Source organism: Sinohyriopsis cumingii, chromosome 7 (assembly GCF_028554795.1).
Source record: "Sinohyriopsis cumingii isolate HCF-2022 chromosome 7, ASM2855479v2, whole genome shotgun sequence".
In the NCBI taxonomy this organism is placed as follows: domain Eukaryota; kingdom Metazoa; phylum Mollusca; class Bivalvia; order Unionida; family Unionidae; genus Sinohyriopsis; species Sinohyriopsis cumingii.
Genome location: NC_142967.1, coordinates 60,893,482 through 60,917,563, shown reverse-complemented (window position 1 = coordinate 60,917,563; position 24,082 = coordinate 60,893,482). Strand labels below are relative to the sequence as shown.

The 24,082-nt window shown below is 35.8% G+C and overlaps 1 protein-coding gene across 2 annotated transcripts in view; it reads left to right on the top strand.

The window, feature by feature from the left end:
• The window catches only part of LOC149795356 (vinculin-like), a 104,351-nt gene that overhangs the window by 16,106 nt on the left and 64,163 nt on the right, over window positions 1-24,082 (top strand). For both annotated transcript variants that reach the window (XM_089965133.1, XM_089965132.1), the window contains exons 7-13: window positions 4,877-5,023; window positions 5,672-5,745; window positions 10,787-10,943; window positions 13,261-13,372; window positions 13,904-14,113; window positions 18,067-18,264; window positions 19,088-19,306. In XM_089965133.1, the coding sequence (XP_089821259.1) occupies window positions 4,877-5,023; window positions 5,672-5,745; window positions 10,787-10,943; window positions 13,261-13,372; window positions 13,904-14,113; window positions 18,067-18,264; window positions 19,088-19,306 (1,117 nt within the window). The remainder of the gene's footprint in view (window positions 1-4,876; window positions 5,024-5,671; window positions 5,746-10,786; window positions 10,944-13,260; window positions 13,373-13,903; window positions 14,114-18,066; window positions 18,265-19,087; window positions 19,307-24,082) is intronic.

Genomic DNA, 24,082 nt, shown 5'->3' with positions numbered 1-24,082 from the left:
AGAACAATTTAAAGAGAAATAACCACAATTGTTGTACATCACTTATATTCTTTATTAATATTTTTTGCTAAAATATTGTATGCATTCATCTGAATATAAAATTTTATAGCATTAAATGTATACTTATATCATTAAACATGAAATCACATTTACATTTGAAGATCACATGTACATGTATTAGGATATGAAAAATCTTTTCTTATTTACTCCTTTTTCTTCATAACACCCTAAATTTTATTTACTGACATTTAACCAGCTAGTTTGCAAGTGGTCTCCTCTTTTTCACTTATTTTAGTTGCAGTAATTCGTTTCTCCAGCATTAAACTTTGTCTTTTTAGTTGGAGATTCTTCCATTGTTATTAAGGTACTAGGTGTTAACATTAGTAGTACTCAGTTGTAATATCAACTGTATAGATGGTTTTGACTAGTCGTTGGGAAAATATGCAAAATATATACATGTTCATTATATATCCAACAGTTAATGAAATAAAAAGAAACATTTATCTCATCCAGAAAGAGAATCATTTACTCAGAGACAAAAGTCAACAGCTTAATTCAAAGAAGACGTACAAATATTAACTTTATAAACAAAGTGAGTAATCTAAACAACAGTTGTAAGTGTAACATTGAGGTAAAAACCAACAAACACTATTAATTAAATCCTACAAATGATTCTGACTTGCTGGTTTAATAGACAAAGACCTTATTCACTCGCAGGCAATATGGATTAAATCTAAAGACAAAACAATATACACGACCACTATCTTAATTTTGTCACTGTAATGGCAATTTGTGACATGTACATAAACCTGGTTCATGGACTCATTTATCTGTCACTATATACAAACCAGTAGCCAGACCCCTTTTCTCGTGTTTGTTTTTGATCAGAACAATCTTAACTATTCAAGCAGTCATTGTTACAAATGATGCATAAAGGTCATTGGTGTCTGTCTCTGTTCTTGCAATATGGTCGTTCATAGAGTTGGACACTGGGCCCTATTTGTACATATGGGCTACGATAAGGCCAGGAACCAGGCTAAGTGCTTGAATAACCTATCTATACTTTAGTCTTGGTTTACAATAGAAAACATAAAACACCATACTAGAACTTTAAATTTTAGAATGGTAAAAGCAGTCATTGTTACGTGGAATTAAATAAAAGTTGGTGGAGTTTATCCCTGTTTTTGCAATGCGGTCGTTCATAGAGGTACAGAAATGATTATTTTGCTGAGACATTGTGGCTGCTGATTGCATTTAGCAGGTGTTCGCTCATGGCAGAGTGTTTATATAATAAAATTGATCTGTGCATTATGGTTGTAGTCAGAAATGACAGGTGGTTGCTCATAGTAGCAGAGGTCGTTCATAACAGGTTTTACTGTAATCCTAATTGTACTAACAATTCCTCACTAATCCAGAAACTGTTCCAACTCTGAATGAGGCTTCCATGATAACACCACTCATTTAACAGAATTATTAATCCAAATGTTTTTACTTCAGTGTAATCTTGTGAACGAGGAATATCACTGAAATACTTGATAGTTTGACATAATCTGATTGAATTAATTAAAAATTCAAGTCCTTGAATAGACTCACATAATCCAAAGGTACTGACAATATAAATCAATGATTATCCACTTGGCTATATCAAATGTACATGTAATTGAAAATCACAGTTTCCTCTCAGTGACTCTTATGATCACTTGCATAACTGCACAAGAATAAAATAAGTCATGCATATGGTCATTATATAGTATCCATTAGAGTTTCAAATAAACAATCTCTGATTCACATTAATTTCTAGATTAGTTTGAATCATATTATTCTCTTTCACAATAGCTTGGTTGTCAACATTCACAAACAGTCCTGTTCTGACCTTCAAATCTTATTGAACCAATCAAATCCTAGAGCGCATATGATAGTTCTCCACAGGGCAATTGCACTTTGAATCATATACTTTGTTTATGTGATCCCCATTCATACTTGTGTGTCATTCTTGTTCTGCTCATTTGTTGATTTTACCTTAGGGATCAGCCTTGTAATTCTTACGATGAAGTATACATGTAATTTTACTAAAGTGTTGACCAATTAATTAAAGGATTTGAAATATAACTTCATAGTCTCAGATGTCTTAAATAAAAATTATAATTTCTTAATTTCATAACTAACTAACTAACTAACTAACTATATATATATATATATACATACATACATACATAAGGAATACAAATCATATGGCGAATAACAGTCCTTTCAAGTACACTGGATCTAGCAAGGGATCACATGTGGTGTGTCAGGTATTGATTAAAATAATGCAATAAACTGACAACAAACATTGCAAAGCTAGTATCTAACTAGCCTGAGTGCTTTTGACTCTTTAATGAGTCTTTTTCAAAGACAAATACAAAACATAGACAAGACAAACAAATAAAACAGAAAAAGCCTTGTGTTTACAAAACTTTACATGGCTGTTTCTACAGAAATTAAACCTTTAAATTTGTTATGTTTCAACTAGTTTATTTCAACTTGTTGCAGATGCTGGAAAATATTTTTATTAACCTAGAAATCGATTAGCCATAATGACATCTGTTATTTTATGTAAATTTATGCAAGTGCAAATTATATCCTGGATATTTCATTGTTCTAGTGGTAATTATAGGCTATTAAGCAAATTTAGAGAATTATTTAAAAAGAAAATGTGTCGGCTGCAAAAGATGATTTTATTTGTGCATGACTGTCTTTTTCTAGTCTTCTTGTTAATACACCTGAATGGATGTAACAACATTGGCTTTTCACTAAAAGACTTCTTATGACGCCTAGTTTCAAAATGAAAATGGTACCTATCTGTTGCCCACTATTGCTAAAATGCTGGTCATCTTGACAGTCTTGCAATTCCTACTCCTTCTGAATGGAAAGTCATATTCACACAGGATTTTCACCAGAAGACTTCTTGTGATGTCTAGTTGGTCCTGAATGACAGTGCCAGTCTGATGTCTGATATGGCCACCATTCTTCTGAATGAACGCTCATATCTACATGGGATTTTCACTAAAAGACGTCTTATGATGTCTATTTGGTCCTGAATGAAAATGGCGATGATCTGATGTCCAGTATGGCCGATATTATGGTCATCATTAAAATCTTGCTAACGCTACTTATCCATAATGAAATGTGATATTACCACAGGGTTTCCACCATAAAATTTCTTATGATGTCCTGTTGGTTCTAAATGAAAATGTTGCCAATATAGTGTTTGATATAGCTGCCACAGTCAGTGGCCATGTTAAAAATCTTCTGTTTTGTTAATCCTCTTGAATGAATAGTGATATTGCCATGGGGTTTTCACTAGAAGACTTAAGATGTAGTTGGTCAAAAATGAAAATGGTGTCTATCCAATGCCCAATATGGCTAGAACAGTGGCCATCTTGAAAATATTGTCACTACTTCTGAATGTATGGTCTTATCAGCCTAATCAGTCTGATGGTGGTGGGGGTTTAGTTCATCTGACTTATGGTTCTTGGTCAGGGAGATTGTTTTGCTGGTTTTCCTGGCACAAGATTGCAGTCTAGATCAGACGTATCCTCGGCAAACTGAATATGTTTTTTGCATATTCTGTCAGGAAGGGGTTAGACTCTGTAGGCTGCATGCCTCCGTCATCCACTGATCTTTCAGCAGATCTTTGCAATTTGGGGTCATCCAGTGATGAGTCTCTTTGTGATGAGGTGGAATCATAAACTACCCACCATTGTTTCCTGTCATGGACGTGGAAGCTTGGGCCATATATACTTTTGCAGTCAGTAAGGATGGGAATTATGGCTACACCTTCCCACCAACTGTTCATATTCAAGAAATCATTCAGAAAATCAGGAACCAGAATTATGAGGTCATTTTCGTAGCCCCACTCAGATGGGGCAAGTCATGGATGAATGATCTGCTTGAAATAGCAACAGATGTCTCCAAGAACATAGTCTGGACTGACTTATTCTTCACATCTATCTATTGTCAGCCCTCAGTAATGGCAGGAACCTAAGGATCAAGAAGGCCTGCCATCTTGAAAGCCTTTGATGAAAAGTAGGGGCTATTCAGGGAATGGTACAAAGATAAACAACTTTGTACACTTTAATACTTCAGTCTCTCAAGTGGTTAATGTTTTTCTCAGGCTTTTCAAGGAGAAAAAATTTGGCTCAGGGGTATCGCTCCATGATTTCTGACACATTCATGCATCATAATAGAGCCCAGGTCATGACAAGGATCTGTTAGACTTACTGACCGACTTTGACCAGAAAAGACTTAAATCACCCACCCTGTTTCTAAAATGGAATCTTCCATGGTTTGGACTCAGAGAAGTTCATACAAGTTCATACACTCAGAGAAGTTCATACACTTTGCTTTGTCAGATCTTCTCTGAAACTGCTTTCTTACAAGACATGCTTTCTGATAGTGTTAACTTTGACATGCATAGGGAGCGAGTTGCACACCCCATTCTCTAGTTCAGATCAGATGGTTCTGTGGTGTTATAGATTTAACATAGTTTCATTGCTAAGAGCTGGTTACCATCTTTGGACAATCAAAAAGTGCATCTCCAAGCTATCTTCTCCACTGACATATTGTGAGAGGCAGCTAAACAAGATCTGATCTGAGCCATTGGTCCCAACAATGTCTTTTATTTTCTTCCTGATAAGGCAGGAAAAGGATATAATGCCTCGAGCTCAGGCATCATGATGGAAGTTGGTAATAAACTTCGTATATTCTAAATTATTTCAGGACCTTTTGAGGTCAATACATCCATTTTATTGTCACGTGTTTAGTGCTTGGCTGGATTTGTGAGTGTCTGAATGTCAGGTCATAAATATTTACTTTTTCTTTCTTCATTCTACAGGCAATTGAGACGCTTTCTCAGGATAGCAGGGATGACCTAGATCCTGACCTTGAAATTTGGACGGAGGGTGTGATTCGACATGGTATGATGGTGGCACATCTGTGCTTGGACAACTACAGAGATCTTATTGTCAAAACCTGTCAGAGGGTCAGTCTTTTAAGAAATTCTAATAATTTTTATATGCTGGTCATGCATCAGTCTTTATAAATATTAAATATTGATTGCATCCTGTTCACAGTTCAATATGCCATTATAGATTATAGTTTTTCTGTACAACAGCTTTGACCCCTCAGTCATCAAAATTTAGTTCAACACAGTTTGTTGGGGATTTTAAAAGCAGGTTCAAATCAGAATAATGACCTTTCTACAGTTGTTTTTCCCACAAAAATATAGCATTATATAATCACAGTTTATGCAGTGGATCTAAACTGATATAATTTATCCAGCTTCATGAGCAAGTTGAGACTGATTGGTTTATTGTGGCACAGTGTCATTTAAGACAAAACTTTGTTGTTGGTATGGTGTTGTATTTATATTAGAAAATACAATCCTAAAGATAATGTTGTCAACTGTTGTGAAATCTGTTTGGTTTTGTTATCATTTATGACAATAATTTTTAATGACTAGCTGATATTTTTGCTATAGATATTTCTAATTTTCAGAATGTTCTTCTAGTACTGAAAGCAAGATTATTCTAAAAAATTTATATGAATACAAAGTGCATACCTCAGTTTACATAGGTTGCAAATATTTTATTGCTTTTAATCTATTCGGCTGTTTCCTTTTCATCCCTAGATATTGCAGGTGAAGGGAATGACATTTCATTTATTCGAATCTCTGCAGGCAAATCCAGAAATCACCAAAATTAAGTAAGTACTGCAGTCATTCGTTCTTTTTTATGCCTCACCACATGTCCATCTGTCTACAACACGTTGGTTAAGTTTTGTATTTAGGTCAGTTTTCAGGCATTTTTGTGGGAAATACATGTTCCATGAACACATTTCTAGTTGTTTTTAATTGTGGGAACCAAACATCAAATGCTTTTGCTGCAGGTAGTTAAGTGTTTGGCACCGTTTAAAGATGCCAAAACATTCATTATATTTAGTATATAATTTAGTTCAAATCTGCATTGATGTTAGTGCATTTAGTGTTCTGCACTTGCAAGATGTAGGTAGGTTAGTATCAACTAACCCCAGTCATTGTGATCATTATCGATAAAGTTGTAATTTATTATGAAGTTCTTGTTGATAAAATTCATTATGGTGATTGTTGCTGAATTATCAGCTTGCCTGTATAAAGTAAAGAGAAGCTATTGGATTATGTCAGTGTTGGCAGGTATATACATAGTGTCATTGAATATCAACTGCTGTTTCTTACTAGTTGCTAGGCAACAGTGTGGTGCTAGCTTCGTAGCACCTACCTCTAGGGCAGGGGGCAAAGGTGGCAAACTTTGTACAGGTACATTATATGTACATAGTTGGCTACATATTTGGATTTAGCTCAGGACCACATAGGTGTTTTGCACCCAGTGTACATACTGTTATACATGGAATAATGAGATTTGGTGATGAGATGCAACTTGATGAGTATCGAACCTCTTTACAAAAGTAGGTCACTCTGACCCATATTTCATGCTTCGCAGATTTTGGTATTTTTTAGTAAGCTAATTTCTCAAACAATTGTGATGCTAAATTCATAAAACTAGATGATTGTATGCTTCTCTGTTAGTACCACACTTATGGAACAAAAGAAGGTAGCTGTGACCTACATTTTACTGTTTCTTTTTACATTGTTGCATTTAGCTTATGACCACGTGTTTTGCATGTTATGTACTTACTACTATCCTACCTAAAACCAATAAACTTGGTAAGGGGATGCATCTTAGTGAGCATTGCACCATCATGCAAAAGTGGATTACTGTGGTCCATATTTCATGCTTCACTGGCTTTGGTTAAATTTTGGGATTGACATGTATTTCTCAGGCACAATGTGTTATTGAATAATGAAACCTGATGATGATATGCGTATCTGCTAATACCAAAACTTTATAACAAAAGTAGGCCATTATGACCCATATTCACGTTTTGGTTTTAAGTTTTCTTATTTATCTCATGACTACATAGGTTTCAGCATACTGTATGCATACTGTCATATTTTGGTGAGGGAATGCATAACCACTATACCTTTATTGCAGAAAGAGGTCTTGGTGACCATTATTTCATGCTTAAATGATTCTGTTCTAATTTGATTCACTTTGCATGCTAATTATGTTGCTTGCACTTGCATCTCAGTTGTACATGCTAATAAAGGGAATTAAGGATGCAAGAGCTCAGATTGTAGTCGTCCTACTGGGTTATGTTTTGGCAGGGAACAGCAAATTGGCTTAGCCATTAATTGATGTTTGAGTGTGTGGATGACCTTGGTTATAATGACAAGAAATGGATTCATGTGTAGAATTTAGCTGAAATTAAAGTTATTGGTTATTGGGGCCTAAACATTTCTGACCACAAGGGCCAAAACACTTCTGGCATTCACTCCAAGGTTACTTCAAGTATGTGACTTCCATTCAGTTAAGGCTTTTAGGGGTGGACAGTGGCACTAGTTTCTGAAGCATATTTTGTGAGCATTTATTTGAAAAAAACATATTTATCAGCTCATTGTAGTAAGTCATTTATGTATTGTCACAGTGGCCAACATTTCATAGGTCAGTATCTCTTTAGTCTGAATTTATTTCTGCAAGAAAATTAACATATACAGTGGCTGCTAGAGACTACTAAAAACTTCATGGAGGTTAGCTATCTAAATAGTAATTACATTTTGGTTTTGATTAATTTCTATACTATTTCACTGTCACTGACTTTGATTAGTACTGTTACTCAATCTTTTAATTTACTTGTCTACTGCTAGACTTTTATATACTTTTAATTATCTTCTCTACAGTGCTGATGCTTTTAATTACCTAACATTACACTGTGCGGTTCATATTATCTTATCTACTGTTACACTGTTAGTACTTTTGATTAACTTGTCAACAGTTACCTTGCCTGTGATATTGATTAACTTGTCTACCGTTACAGTCAGTACTGTTGATTAACTTGTCTACTGTTACAGTCAGTACTGTTGATTAACTTGTCTACCATTACAGTCAGTACTGTTGATTACCTTGTCTACTGTTACAGTCAGTACTGTTGATTAACTTGTCTACAGTTACCTTGTCTGTGCTTTGATTAACTTGTCTAGCATTACACTGTCTAGCACTTTCATTAACTTTTGTACCATTACACTGACTGCACTTTTGGTTAATTTGTTTACCCTACACTGTCTTTTCATTAACTTGTCTACCATACACTGTCCATAATTTTCATTTAACTTGTCAACTGTTACACTGTCTTTAGTTTTGATCAACTTGTTTATTCTTACACGCTCAACTTGTTTATTCTTACACGCTCTAGGCTTTGATTACCTTGTCCACCATTACTGTCTACCCTTTTGATGAACTTTTCTACAATTACATTGTCTATACCTCTGGTTGTTTACTGTTCACACTGTATATGTATTGATTAACTTGTGTACCATTACATTGTCTAGGCTTTTGATTAATTTGCCTACCATTACATTGTCTATACTTCTGGTTAACTTGTTTTTGACTAAACTGTATATGCTTTGATTAACTTGTCTGTCTTTGCTTTTGATTAACTTTTTTTTACTACTACACTGTATATGGTTTTAATTAACTTGTCTACCAATATATGGTCAAGGCTTTTTATTAATTTCTCTGCCATTATTTTGACTGTACTTTTGGTTAACTTGTTTACTGTTACACAGTGCTTGGACTAAATTGTGTACTTTTACACGGTGCTTTAAACTGACTTGCCAACCTTTACACTGACTTTGGTTTTGATTAACTTATTTACTGTTACACTATCAATGCTTGGACTAAATTGTTTACTATTACACTGTCTGTGCTTTGTATTAACATGCCAACCTTTACAATTTCTGTGGTTTTGATTAACTTGTTTACTATTACACTGTCTAGGTTATTCATGAGCTTGTCTAACATTAGACTGTCTATGCTTTTGGTTACCTTATTTATGGCTACACTGTATGTGCTTTAATAAAAGTGTCTACCATTACACTGTCAATGTTTTCGATTAACTTTTCTAATATTACACTGTCTATGTTTTTGATTAACTTGTGAATTATTACATTGTCTATGCTTTTGATGATTTTGTCAACTTTTACCCTGTCTATGTTTATGATTCACTTTTCTAACATTACACTGTTTTTGATTAACATTACACTGACTAGGCTTTTGATTAACATTACACTGACTAGGCTTTTGATTAACATTACACTGACTAGGCTTTTGATTAACATTACACTGACTAGGCTTTTGATTATTTTCTCTACCATTACATTTGCTTTACCTTTGGTTAATTTGTTTACTGTTACACTGTTTATGCTTTGATTAATTTTTCTGCTGCTCCTCTGGAACAGATGGTTATTTTTCACTAAAAGACTTCTTATGTCTAATTAGTTCTAAATGAAAATGGTGCGGACCTGATCTTCAATATGACTGCCATGAGAGCCATCTCGAAAATATTGTGATTGCTACACCTTTTGAATAGATGACGTAAGCATGGTATTTCACTCACAGGTTTCCTATGATGTCTAGTTGGTACTAAATGGAAATGGGTCTGATCTAGTGTCCATTATAGCTGCTATTGCAGTCATTATGATGCCCAGTTAGTCTTTAATGAAAACGGTTCTGATCTTCCATCCAATATGGCTGTGATACAGTGGCCATTTTGAAAATCTTGATATTGCTACTCCTTCTGAAGTTTTCTTTAATAGACTGCTGTTATTTATATCTGTAATATGTGTTTGACGTTTGGTCCATGACAATAGATTATACTATTAGACAGAGCTATAAATGGGTGTTTACTAGCTTTTAAGTCAGTCATGATAATGAACCTGTTTTCAAGTTTGGGGTAATTTTCTGATTGGATGGTTGAGTATTGTCTAATAGATCAGGGGGGTTGTATTTCAACATAAGGTATTGTAAAATAAATTACTTGGATGAATTGTGACATGGAGTCATAATAGTCATGGAAATATATATGAAGAGAGAGTGGAACAATTATTCTGATTCCTATATCCTAGTATTGTTCTTGTTTTAATATCAATCTGCATATATATTTAATTTAATCATTTATTTAAATTATTATAATTACAAAGTGCTCATATAACTGTCTGGACTCAGGCAACATTTTGTGATTGTTGTGTATTCATTTGAGGACAATTCTGGGCAGTGCCATTGTGGTGCATTTAAGACTTTGTTTTTAACACATTGTGGTGCATTTGGACTTTTGCATTTTAGCACATTGTGGTGCATTTTGGATTTTGCATTTTAGCACATTGTGGTGCATTTGGGACTTTGCATTTTAGCACATTGTGGTGCATTTGGGACTTTGCATTTTAGCACATTGTGGTGCATTTAGGACTTTTTGCCTTTTAGCACATTTAATGATATTGGTACATCAGCACATTCAGGACCTAGAGTTTGTACAGAACACTCTATTCTTTTGGACTTGTAACAGAACTTTTAGGATTATTTTGGATTTAATTCATGATATGGTTAGTTCTTCTTAAATTTTCATCTTATAACTTTGAGAATTAAATTATTTGTCAAGTTTTACAAAACATGTTGGTTTTGCTTTTTTCTGTTACTTAGTTTAAGACTATGGAGTTGTAACATCGCATATAGGAAGAAAGTGTCTTGTCTTGAATTCTTGGAAATATGTTTAACCCAATAGAGTACCAGTCCCTTTGAGGTTTTATAAATGATTAGTATTATAAAATTTCTCCTTCACATACTCTTGAGGATTAATTTTATGCTGTCTCTTACAGAGAAGACTATGATGATGCATGTGAAATTTATATTGATGAGTTCTGTGAGTTGGAGAAAAATGTGAGTGTTGCATTGCTCCATTTGATCGTCGATGTCTTCCAGGAGACCACAGAACCATTAGAGCGGCTCGTCAAAGCAGCTATGTATCCACAACAGGTCAGTGCATAAGTTTGTCTTGACTAATAACACAAGTCACAAAAGGTGAGATGTATTACAGTGGTACTATGGGTTTTGATGTAGCCATCATTTACACTGATGAGAACTGTCCTAAAATACAATGCCCTATCAACAACTCATATCTCCAAACACTTTCTGAAGAATGTCAGTTAAGGACTGAAGACCAGAAAAATTTATGCAATTGTCCTTTCTTCATTATCCATCTAATGCAGATATCTGCTTCTTATTCGTGTTTAAAAGTATCTACCAAAATGACCTTTTGACTAAAAAGCCGATTTCTCTTTTTTGCTTCAGTGTAACCCTTCATCAGACATTTACTTTCGGATTGATGTGAACATCGAACCTCCCTCCATAGAAGATTCTGTGCGAAATTAATCTTGTTGCTACACCACCTAAACTATTTAGAGAATGTCATGAAAAATTATACACATATTCATCCCATGTTGTATGTGGTCCTAAATGAAAATGGTGCTGCTTGCACATTCACTATGGCTGCCATAGTGGCCATCTTGAAAATGTTATTCTCACAACTCCTCCTGAAGGGATGGTCATATCAACTTTGGTTTTCACTAAAAGTCTTCTTTTGAGGTCTAGTTGGTCCTAAATAAAAATGGGTCCGATTTGACTTATGTTATGGAGGCCATGGCAGCCATCTTGAAGATTTGGTTATCTAGAATTCTCTTGATTGGATATTCTTCATATCAGCATGGCATTGCATTAAAAGACTTTTTATGATAACTAGTTGGTTCTAAATGAGAATGGTGCTGATCTGATGTCAATTATGGCTGCCACAATGCCCATCCTGAATGTGTTGTTGTTACATGTCCTACATGGATGGTCATATCAACACAGGGTTTTCACTGAAAGACTTATGATGTTGAGTTGGTTGTAAATGAAACTTGTGCTGATCTGACATCCAACATGGCCACCTTGACAGTCATCCTGAAAATGCTGTTATTGATACTCTTGAATGGCCACACAAGTTTGTTGTTGATACTCGTACTATACTGCTTGAAGGATTGCCATAAAACTTTACATACACATTCATATCATAGTCTGCTTAGTTCTAAATGAAAATATTTCTGTTTAGAAATCCAATATTGCCACCACAGTGGCCATCTAGGAAATTTTGTTATCACTACTCCTACTAAATTGATCGTCATATCAACATGGGTTTTTCACTTAAAGACTTCATATTATGTCTAGCTGGCCATAAATGAAAATGGTACAGATCAGATGACCAATATGCCTGCCACAATGGCCATCCTAAACATTTTGTTATTGCTACTCCTATATGGATGGTTTCATCAGCATACAGTTTTCACCAAAATACTTTTTTATGATGTCTTAAAAAATCTTGATAATTTTCCTGAATGGAATGGTCATATGAACATAAGGTTTTCATTAAAAGACTTCTTATGATTTCTGGTTGGCCTTAAGTCAAAATGATACTGTTCAGAACTTCAGCATGACTGCCACAGAAGCCATTTTGAAACTCATATTATTGCTACTCCACCTGAATGGAAAGTCATATCTTGAAAATATTGTTATCTAAACTACTGGCTATATCAGCATGGGGTTATACCATTAGACTTATGATATATTAGTCGGTCCTAAATGAAAAAGGTGCCATTTGTACATCAAATATGACTGCCGTGTTAACTGTCTTATAAATCTTGTTGTCACTGTTCCACCAGAATGGATGGTCATTATGAAAATGGTGCTACTCTGAGACATCCACTACGTGCTTACAGCTAATTTCTTGTTATTGCTGAAGAATATCAGAGATGGTTCCAACACTAGACATTTAAAAGGACAAAATGGTCTTGTTTTCAATTCCTGGATTTTTTTTCTCAGCCAGTCCTATTGAGGGACTGTAGTTTCAAATTGGATGAGGTTATTATCCAACATTTACTTGGACGTTTGCCCTTGTAGTCTTCACCTCAGTTTCTACTGTACTTTATTGTTGTGGTGATCCACATTGTGGTAATCCACGTTATTTTGATGCGTGCCTAATGTGCACAGAAGACACTGATTTTGTTTATGCTCATAGCATATGAAACAGATTATATTTGAATAAATAATAAATTGTTTCCATAAGCATCTCTCATTTTTTTTGAGTTAAACAAAGTTACTATTCATTACTTTAAAACTTTAATTCAGAATCATCATGCCGCTGTAGGAACTAAGACATTAAAATAACTATAAGTATAAGAAATAAATTAACTGTAAGGTAATTGTCATAAGGGATGGTTTTGAGTTTAACATGTTGTTTTTTTTATCAACTTTATTGCAGGGTCAATTACTACTGAATGAGAAGGATGAGTTAGTAACCGAATTCCAGGATCATTCTGAGAAAATGTGCCTAATAGCCAGCCAGGCTGCTGCTCTCTCCACTGATGCAAAAAGTCAGTAAGATATTGTTAATTTAATATTAATGTATTCTTTTAGATTTATCATGATAAGCTGAATAATTTCAATGTTTTGCAAGTTTTGTTGAGCAGTACATGGAAGTTAGTTAAAAGGTTTGATAAATTTGAAATAAGTGAAAAATCAGATATGCATATTTGTATGGATAAATAAATGAGCTTATTAGATTTTCTTGCTATTGCAGCTGTATTTCAAATTTATCTGAATATTTTATTATTTTGGACTTCTTTGCTCTGTAGTGTGTGGGGGGGGCATGTGTGTTTTACAAACACAAAGTTTTGTAGATAAGACTTGCAAAGTACAAATGATGGATATAGGGCTTGAAAACACAATAGCCATATTCGTGTATTTTCTTTCTAGACTGACTCTGTAACCCACTTGGTGATCACTTACATCGTATAGAACAAAATTCATGCACTGTTATCATAGCCTGACATGAAACTGAATCTGTATTTCATACTTGTTTTCATGTTATCTAGTGGTGATTGTTGAATGATTTATCCTTGCAGGAGTAAGAGTCATCAAATCTTGTGTTCACCATTTGGAACGGCTTGACCCTGAAATGGTTCCTGCAGTATTGGCACTTGCAAAAGCACCACAGAGCCACGTTTCAATCTTGTACCTGAAACGTCTGATGAAAGAGTGGACATTTGAGCTGACCAACCTCATCCAGGTCATTGATGATATGACCGATCCTAGGATGTTTATTTTAGTATCAGGTAGGGCTGGCTGAAATGTTTTTTTTATCTACCTTTTATGTCAGAAATTATTTGAATTGTAGATGTGTCATGAAGATCACACAGTGGTATGATACCTGCTTTAATGGTCATAGACCAGAAGAGCTTATGAGATGGCCTGTTATCTTCGTCTGTCATATATCCACTAACAAAAGTTTGTTATCTCTGCTTCTTCTAAACTAATTGGAGGATTGACATGAAACTTGACACACACATTCATCCCATGGTGGAGTTGGAAATGATGCTGCCCAGGCATCCATAATGGCTGCTCGGTAGCCATCTTGAAAATCACATTGCTGCTTCTCCATAATGGATGGTCATATCATTATGGGATTATCTCTGCGGTTCTTGTGATGTCTGGTGTGTTTTGAATGAAAATGGTGCTAATCTGACATCAAATATGGCCATCAAGGCAGACCTGCCAACTCTTATGATTTTGCCTTAAGTCTTACGAAAATTACCCTTAACATACGGACTTACGGCATACTAGCAAAAACTATGGAAAAATGATGGTTGCCAAAAAATCCAGATAATTGGTTCATCCATGTTTTGTTTGGATCTGGGTTTCATCTTAGAATTAGTTAAATTAGTCAGGGAACCAGACTAACTTTACAGCAGCACCTAAAACTGCACTTATTTGTTCATGAGAAGTGTCTGCATGATCAAACTGTTGATTATAGAATTTTTAAAAATGGCATCCAGAAAGCGATGCATGTTTAATATAAAAGGGAAAATAAGCTTCTAGAAAAGTGTTAATAATCAACATGGAAGAATAAAAAGGAGTCTTCAGATTCATGTGAATAAAAGCTGGAAAGGACAGTTACGTTTATTGGACATCACATGCCAATTTTAGTATGTCTGGTGGCAGGAGATATGATTGCCGTCGTCATGTGAAATGGAAAAGAATTTCCAAGAATTATGTCAAGTTGAGAGATAGCAACAAGCCATTGAGCTGCATAGGGTTTGGAACTAGAGTTTGTGCAACTGTACTAGTGGTAAATAAAGTCCACGCGTACTTTACAAACTTTTCAGTTGACATAATGTTTATCGTCGATGCGTCAAACTTTTAATTACGTTTTCCAGCTTTACAGTAGCAGTTATTAATATTTTGTTACACCTTACTGAAAACTGGTCAGTCTTATGGAAAAAAATCAGCTGCCTTACTCAGATGGACTCGTTAGGGTTGGCAGGTCTGGCAAGGCAGCCATCTTTAAAGTCATGTTATCACTGCTTCTTCTGAACAAAAAGTCATGTCATCATGGGGCTTACACTGGAAGACTTTCTGATGTTTAGTTGGTCCTAAATGAAAATGGTTCTGCACATATCAACATGGGGTTTTCACTAAGATATTTTTAATGTTATCTAATTAGTCCTAAATGAAAATTGTGATAATCTGATATGACCACTATGTTGAAAATCTTGTTATTGCTACTTCTTCTGAACGGAAAGTCATGTTGCTTTTACCAGAAGGCGTCTGATGATGTCTGCTGCTGCTTCCCAGACATTCAGAATCTTGAAAATCTTGAAAACCTGAATGGATGGCCATAATAACAATTGTTTCCAATTAATGAATTCTTAAGATACCAGGTTGGTCCAAAATGAAAAATGTGCACATTTGACATCCAATATGGCAACAGCAGCAGCCATCTTTGAAATGTTTTATTACTCCTCCTTGTGAAAAACTATCTGCATGGTGTTTTCAGCAGATGACTTATCATGTCTAGTTTGGTCTTAAATAAAAAATTGTGTCGATCTAATTTCCAGTATGCCCACCACAGCAACCATCTTGAATATTTTACTGCTACTCCTCCTTAATGGAAATTCATATCAATATTGGGTTTACACAACAAGATTTCTTATAATATCTAGTTGGTACTACATGAAAATGGTGTATGTCTGAGATCTAGTATAGCCACCATCGCAGCCATCTTAAAAATCTTGCTGTTTTTGTTGTTGTTATAGGGTTTAACATCATTTTCAGCATAAGATAGGCTATACATGGTGGCTAGTATAAATGATGGAGGAAGAACCGGGAAACCCCGGAAAGAACCACCAACCCACTAGAAGCTACTGGCAAGATTTCTCACATACCCACACTGGCTGAAAATCTTGTAATTGCTACTCTTAGTAAATGGAAAATCATGTGAATATGGATTTTTCATCAGAAGCCTAAATACTATATCTCTTTGGTTCTGAATGAAAATGATGCTAATCTGGCTTCAAATATGGCTGCCACTTTGAACATATTGAAAATCTAGTTACAAATACTCTTAAAGGGATGGTTATATGAAAATGTGATTTTTTACCTAAAGTTTTCTAATGGTGTCTGGTTTGTCCTGAATGAAAATGGTACCAATCTTGCAACCAACATGCCTGCCATAATGGCTGGTGTAATTATCATCTTGCTTAAGAATATCAGCGATAGGTTAAACACTCAACAGTTAAAAAAAGAACTGATCTTATCTTGAATTCTGGGAAATTCTTTTCAGACAGTGGAGCATCATAGCATCATTCCATTTGAGGTACTCTTGTTATTATTATCCCCCACCAAACTTGCCATAATTTGAACATTTTATTTAGATCACTGTGAAATGTGTAAAAGAATTAAAAACCTTCTGCAGAAAGCATTAGGTAGTTTCAGATTAAATTTATGAGAAGTTGGTGGGTATAACTTGGAACTTCACTATATTTTCCAATAGAAAATGGGTTCTTGTGGCAAAATATAGTCTGAACATTTCTTGCTATTATGCTGGACTTCTTCAGTAAAGGGATAACGTATAGAGGATACTTTTATTTCCTACATTAAAACCTTATATATTTCATCATTTAGTAATAATTGGGATATTTTAACAAGTTGTAAGGCCATGGGTTAAAATATATATTTTTTTGCACAAAAGATAAAATATATTCCGTATTTGTGCAGAAAAGATGAGCTTCTAATTTATACACCAAAACATGCATCTGAATAAAGGCTAAGAAGACTACACTTGGTAGTCATCATCCCTCCCTTTTGAAAATTAATTTAATTTCAGTCATTCATTGGCTCATCATAAAAGTATCAGTGATTTAAGAGAACAGTTTGTTCAGGATAACCTAAGACATTGAAATTATTTACATTTAAGAAACTATTTTCCCTATTTGTGCACAAAGCAAGTTAACTTGAGTGATGCAGGACACAGATTTTCAACATTGTTGGCAACATAGTAATGAGGACATAACATTATAGAGAAGTGACTGATGGCAAGTCAGATATCTTTGGCAAAAATTTAATTTTTATACCATAAAGGTAATGCTGTTTCTATTTGTTTCTCTCACTCAGAAAGTGCATGGTTTTCTTGCTGCATATAAAAACTTCTGTATGTGCACACAACCAAGTATTACATGCTATGATGGTAAATTTTGTGACAATGTAAGTATATAGTTTTCACATGAGAAAGTTCAGGAATTTAAAAAATTATGAAAATATAGTTTGTCAGTTTTTTCTATATTTCATTTCAGACTTAAGTAATTAATGAATAGTTTTGTGTGAAAATGTGCCAGAGCACAAAAATTTTTTTTTTTTTTTTTTAGGGTTTCAGAGTGTTTTTGTAGTGCTCTGTCCAACAAATGCAAGTTAAGTCGATTTTATGGTTCCTGTTACTTTTACAATAATAATATGCAAATATCCACATGAATGAGATTCTAAACATAAAAAAAATTCCTGTCCACAAGCAAGATCTGAAATCCCATTGTTTGAATGCAGCTGATATCACAAAACTGTGTAATATTAAACCAGCTAGAACCAGTCCAGTTGTGTTAGAATCAGCATTTTTATGTCTAGAACCAGTCCAGTTGTGTTAGAATCAGCATTATTATGCCTAGAACCAGTCCAGTTGTGTTAGAATCAGCATTTTTATGCCTAGAAAATTTATGAAACATGTAACTCACCATTTCAGAGAGGAAAGTTGAAGATGAGATTAACACTTGCAATGGCTTTATTTTGACCCTTGACCCAAAGTGGATAACCTTGACCTTGAGGTCAGTTGTGGCTAGGTCAAAGAGAGTTGCCCAAATTGGAGAGAAGATTGTTGATAACCATGATGATCCAATCTTCAGGAATGGTCTGATGGTTCATGTACAACAGCTTAAGAAAGGTAATATTTTTTGTTAACAACAAATGTCTTCCATTAAGAGTCTCAGTCTGCTATCAAATTTAAAACCTCATCTCAGTCTGTTATCAAACCTAATTACAACCTCCTTCTCAGTCTGTTATCAAACCTAATTTACAACCTCTATCTCAGTCTGTTATCAAACCTAATTTACAATTTCCATCTCAGTCTGTTATCAAACCTAATTTACAACTCCCATCTCAGTCTGTTATCAAACCTAATTTACAACTCCCTGTCTCAGTCTGTTATCAAACCTAATTTACAATGTCCATCTCAGTCTGTTATCAAACCTAATTTACAACTTCCATCTCAGTCTGTTATCAAACCTAATTTACAACCTCCATCTCAGTCTGTTATCCAACTTAACTTAAAAACTCCATCTCAGTATATTTTCAAACCTAATTTACTACTTCCATCGCAGTCTGTTGTCCAACTTATCCAACTTAATTTACAACCTCCATCTAAATCTGTTAAACTAATTTTACAACCTCCATCTTACCTGTTATCAAAGCTAATTTACAACCACCAGTCTTATTGTTTTTCTCCACTGCAGGGCCAGAGATATTGTGTGCCTTCATTAATTACATATGGTTATGTATAGTGAAATGCAGTTTGAGAAACTGATTTTAAAAAAATAACTAACAATTTGTGTTACTTAGTAACTGAACTGCTCAAAGTTTAAAAATACCTTTCCTTTTAGAATTTAAAAAAGTGCAATAATTTTTCTGTTATTCTTGGTTCATTTAATAAATTTTATTTTCTTCCAGTCTGTTTATTGTTTGGTGCTTCAATACTGTATGCATTTCAGCCGTAACAGCAGTGAGGGCTGCAGGGTCTAAGGTGATATCTGATGCCAGAAACCAGACAGCAGTAGACATGCTTCGACGGAGATTTGACTTGCTTCAGGACTCCTTGAATCAGGTCAAGATTGGGTTGTCTGGGTCAAATCATCCACCCATTCTTAGTCCACTCAGGCGAAATGTCCGTTGTCAGCAGCCGGAACACAATGCGAGCCCACAAATAACTGGTATAAATTTCACACATTCAATAATGTGGTATACATACTGAATTGTAACATGCCATCTCACTGGTTAAATATGAAAACATACAGCATAGTTTTTTTTTCTTCTTTAAATATGCTGCCCCATCATAATACTTTAGGAGAACTACTAATACCTCACAAATCCAGCCCTCCCAGATAAAACTTTTAGCTTAAGAAACCTAAAAGTTATCTACTCACCTAGGTGGCGGCTGGTTAGAGTTATCTCCCCTGTCAGAGATTTGCCTCAAATTCTGTGAATATCTCATTTACTACTTATCCTAGTGCCAAGCAACTCATTCTCATCAAGAAAGACCTCGCAAAATCCTTTACCAAGTTTCTGGAATTCCTACACTTACAAGTTGAAGGAGTCTTTACTTCAGAAGGGAAGTGTACTCCAGCTATCTTTCCAACTTTCTTGCTTCCTGTTATGACATGGTTCTGCCATCACAGTTTATCACTTTATTGTCATCACGTACTTAATAGTATTTTTTTATTTGCACAGGTAGCCTATTGACTTAAAACACATTAATTATGGCTATGGTGTAACTTAAATGTGTGTGCAAGTCTGTAGTGAGCTATAGAAAACATATTTATAATTTTCATCAGGTATATACAGGTATTTTTTGTTATACCAATCCAATCTTAGCATCTGTGCTCTACTCTTTACTGATTTTACCTGTACAGGTTGTCATTGAACCTTCCTACAGGTAGCATTGTGAATCTATATTATATATTGATGCCTTGCTGCCTTCATTATTTTATCTGCTACTACTGATTTCCAGATAATACATTATAAAAAGTATAGCTCTGTACCAATATTGTGTTAAAAAAAACAGGAGCAGGGCTACACATGTTTATTTGTTCTGCTCTTATAGATTAGACCATGGACAAGGCAATATATAAACTTGGCAAACCCTGGGAGAATGCCACAGACAGTCAGCACACTTGTGCAGTGTGTACAAGCTGTGAAACTATTAACACATGCAACTTCTGTTAAGCATTGACTGAAGATCAGTGGAATACTGTACATGGGGCACCAAAGGGGATAGTGCAAAAACGTACATCAATGGACGAAGACACCAAAAATATACATGTTGACACGACCTTAGTGTGGAAATTTCTATTGGATAAGCGATATGAATCCAGAAAAGGTGCATTTGCAACAAAATGCTGAAAATCTGCATGTGGGAGACAGTTCTAGCACCCTGTTCACTGCCTCAGGGATTATCTGTACTGGTGATACCAACAGGCCTTTTCATTTCAGGGTTTGACTCAATATCTATTGCTGATAAGTGAGAGAAAGAGCCAACGAAACAACAGCCATAATTAAATCTTGCACAGGATATTTACAGTCTTCCTGTGTGGATCAAACATCCCGAACCCTGGCCAACATCATGAACTGGATGAGGTTCTCCCTACAAAGATGGCTCACTTTCATTACAGCCATACTAGGCCATATTCAATGGAGCATAATGGGCCACAACCTCAACAGATAGTACATGATCATCCATCAGAAGAACACTTGTTGTTAAGTATGTTGAACCCAGTCTATACACAAACTTTCATGGATCAGCCTAATATGCATGTTACTTCTTGAGGCTCACTACATATGATGCCAAGCTTAGTACCTCAAATTCCAACAGATGTCACTTTGCAAAATTCTCAAATCTTTGCCACTCGAAGTGATCCTTTAATCAGCGACCACTTGGAAGCACGTTATCAAATTTAGGGTGCTCCATGAGCTTAGTGATTGGCAGACCTTGATACTATTCACCAGCTAATTCTCAGGAAGCAGAAGAGATGTTATACTCCCTACTGACAATCAAAGACGATGATGCTTGGTCCCAAGTTCCTTTGTTGTTACTAGACTATAGGCAGGAAAACTCAGTTTTCCGAGCTTCAGTTGAAGAAGTTTTCCTGCTTTTACCTTTGGAGTTCTGCCCTCCTCCTCCAATTTCATGCACTACCTCGATCAATTGATATTCTGACTAAAAGGAAAGAGTCCAGCTTCAAATTACTTCTGTAGTCTGGCAAGTTACCAACATTTTGGACTGTCTATGTGGCCAGTTGCAAGACTCAAGCATCAATCGACTATTTTTCTCATGCACCTGCCATCAAAATTCAGTTGGCAGTTCTAGATGTCCCATGCCATCAAAATTCAATTGGCAGTTCTAGATGTCCCATGCCCCAGGGACCGCTCCAGTGGCCTAGTGGTTAGAGCGTCTGCCCAGGATGCGGGAGGTCATGGGTTCGAGCAAAAGACTTCTAAAAATGGTTGGACTGTCTACCTGGCCAGTTACAAGACCCAAGCATCAACCGACTATTCTTCTCATGCTCCTGCCATCAAAATTTCATTGGCAGTTCTATAAGTCCCATTCCCCAGGGACCAATCCAGTGGCCCATTGGTTAGAGCGTCCGCCCAGGATGCGGGAGGTCATGGGTTCAAACCAAAGACTTCTAAAAATGGTACTAACAGCTGCCTGGCTAGGCGCTCAGAATTAAGAGGTTAGTGTAAGGACTGATCAGCATGATGTCAGAATATTATGTGACTGGGTAGGACATCATGCTACATGTCTGCGGCATGATGCCCCAGTGTTAGACAACACTTTAAACTGCCACACTGCAGACATCATAGTGATTTGACTGGATTTTTTTTTAAAGCTACATTAAAAATCTAAATCAAACACACCCATGCCCCAGTATTTCAAATGGACACCCCATCAGTTGACCATGATATCACAGCTTCAAGGATGACAAAGCTAAACTCCATACATATGGATTGGACATCTTTTAATGACACTCAGCAGCTGGTATGCAATATGATTTCCATGGGGTCTATTTTGGACTTCGTATCCATGGCAGTATTCCAACAGGCAGAAAACAGCTGATCTCCTTCCACTCTGAATCCCACAGGACAGTCTCCAAAATGGCCCAAGTATTAAACAGAGTGGCTCAGCATACCCTGGCCAATGCCATATAAGCAGTTGCAAATTTACCGCTGGCAGAATGAGATGCAATGCTGTCTACCTCTAGCTTCTTTAAGGATCATTATACGGTCAAGCTACAATTGCCACATTTATCTTCTGATCTTGTATTTAACAGATGGGTTAATGAAATCCGCAAACAAGTCACCAAGGAGACCAATCCCACCCCATACAACCTGAATGTAGCATTCAGGGAAATCAGGACTAACCTAGGATACAGACCTCTGGAAAGCTGTCCTACTGAAGTTACACCCATTAAAAACCACAGTTCTCATAAACAAAAGTGGATAAGAGAGATGGAGCAATGACATTTTCACCAACATTTCTCCTGACAACAGCCTCCATTTATCAAAGCATGACATCACCTTCACACCACCCTTACCTGCCGAATGGGACAAGATTTGCGATGAAGACCATTGGACTCGACAAGTGGTTTCTGAGGGTCTCTGCCTCACTTTCAGCACATACCCTCCACTGCCCAGAGTCCCATTAGTTACAAACATCCCCACATATTCATTCAGAACCACCACCAAGAAATAAACAGCCTTCTCCAGAAAAGGGTGGTAGAAATTGTGCAAAATATAAATTCTCTGGGTTTATATTCAAGATTATTTTTGGTCCCAAAAGTACTCTATGCCATGTCATCGACTTAATCACCATAAATTATTTTCATTCACACCACAGACCGCTCCAGTGGACTTGTGGTTAGAATGTCAACCTCAGATGTGGAAGGTCGTGGGTTTGATCCAAGGCTGAGTCATACCAAAGACTTTTAAAATTTTACTAGCAGCTGCAAGGCTTGGCGCTCAGCGTTAAGAGCTTAGTGCTAGGACTGGTCAGCCCAGTGTCAGTATAATGTGACTGGGTGGGACGTTATGCTACATGTCTGCCGCCTAATGCCACAGTGCTAGACATCACTATAAACTATCACACTGCAGACATTGTAGCGATATGATTTAAAAATTGTTAAAGCTACGTTAAAAATCCAAATCACACACACATACATTCACTCCCCCAGGTTCATGATGGAAACACTATGGTGCATTTTGAATGCCATCCAAGAGGGAGACTTTGCAATCATTGTGGACTTAAAGGACAAATTTTTTCCAGTCCCTATTCACACGTCTTCCAGGAAGTTACAGTGATTTGCCTACAAAGACATCGTGTACCAATTCAGAGTGCTCACATTTGGACTCAATATCATTCCCTGTGTCTTCACTTGTCTGATGAACCAAAAGCCTGGGCAGTCGAGGCTCATGTCCAGACTATCTCTATGGTGGCAACATCAAGCTTTCTGGACGACATTCTATAAAAGCATTAGGTGAGTTATATCTTAGAGAATGACATCTTGGTACACCGCTCCTCATCCTGGGATTTCTTGTGGACATATCTGACCTGATACCATCTATCAATTTGTTATTTAGGTATGGAGTTTAACACACAGTTAAAGAGGGTACATCTCCCTCAGGAATTGAAAATCAGTACCATGGTGGATTCTTTCTTTTTGAGGAAAACTCAATCCATTCAGGAATTCCTTTACCTACTAGGCCTGCTCAAAGTGGAAATGCTATCAAAATAATCTCATAATATTTATTCCGATATTTTTGAATGACATAAAATAGCATTTTTGTAAACAGAATTTTCCTCAAAATATTCAAAAGGTGTCTTCTGTTTCTGACTTGATATTGCCAGATTCTAAATACATTGCATGGAATGCAGAATCAAAGGAAAAATATTTTTCAGTGACTCCAGTTAAGACAGCAGGAAATTATTGTTC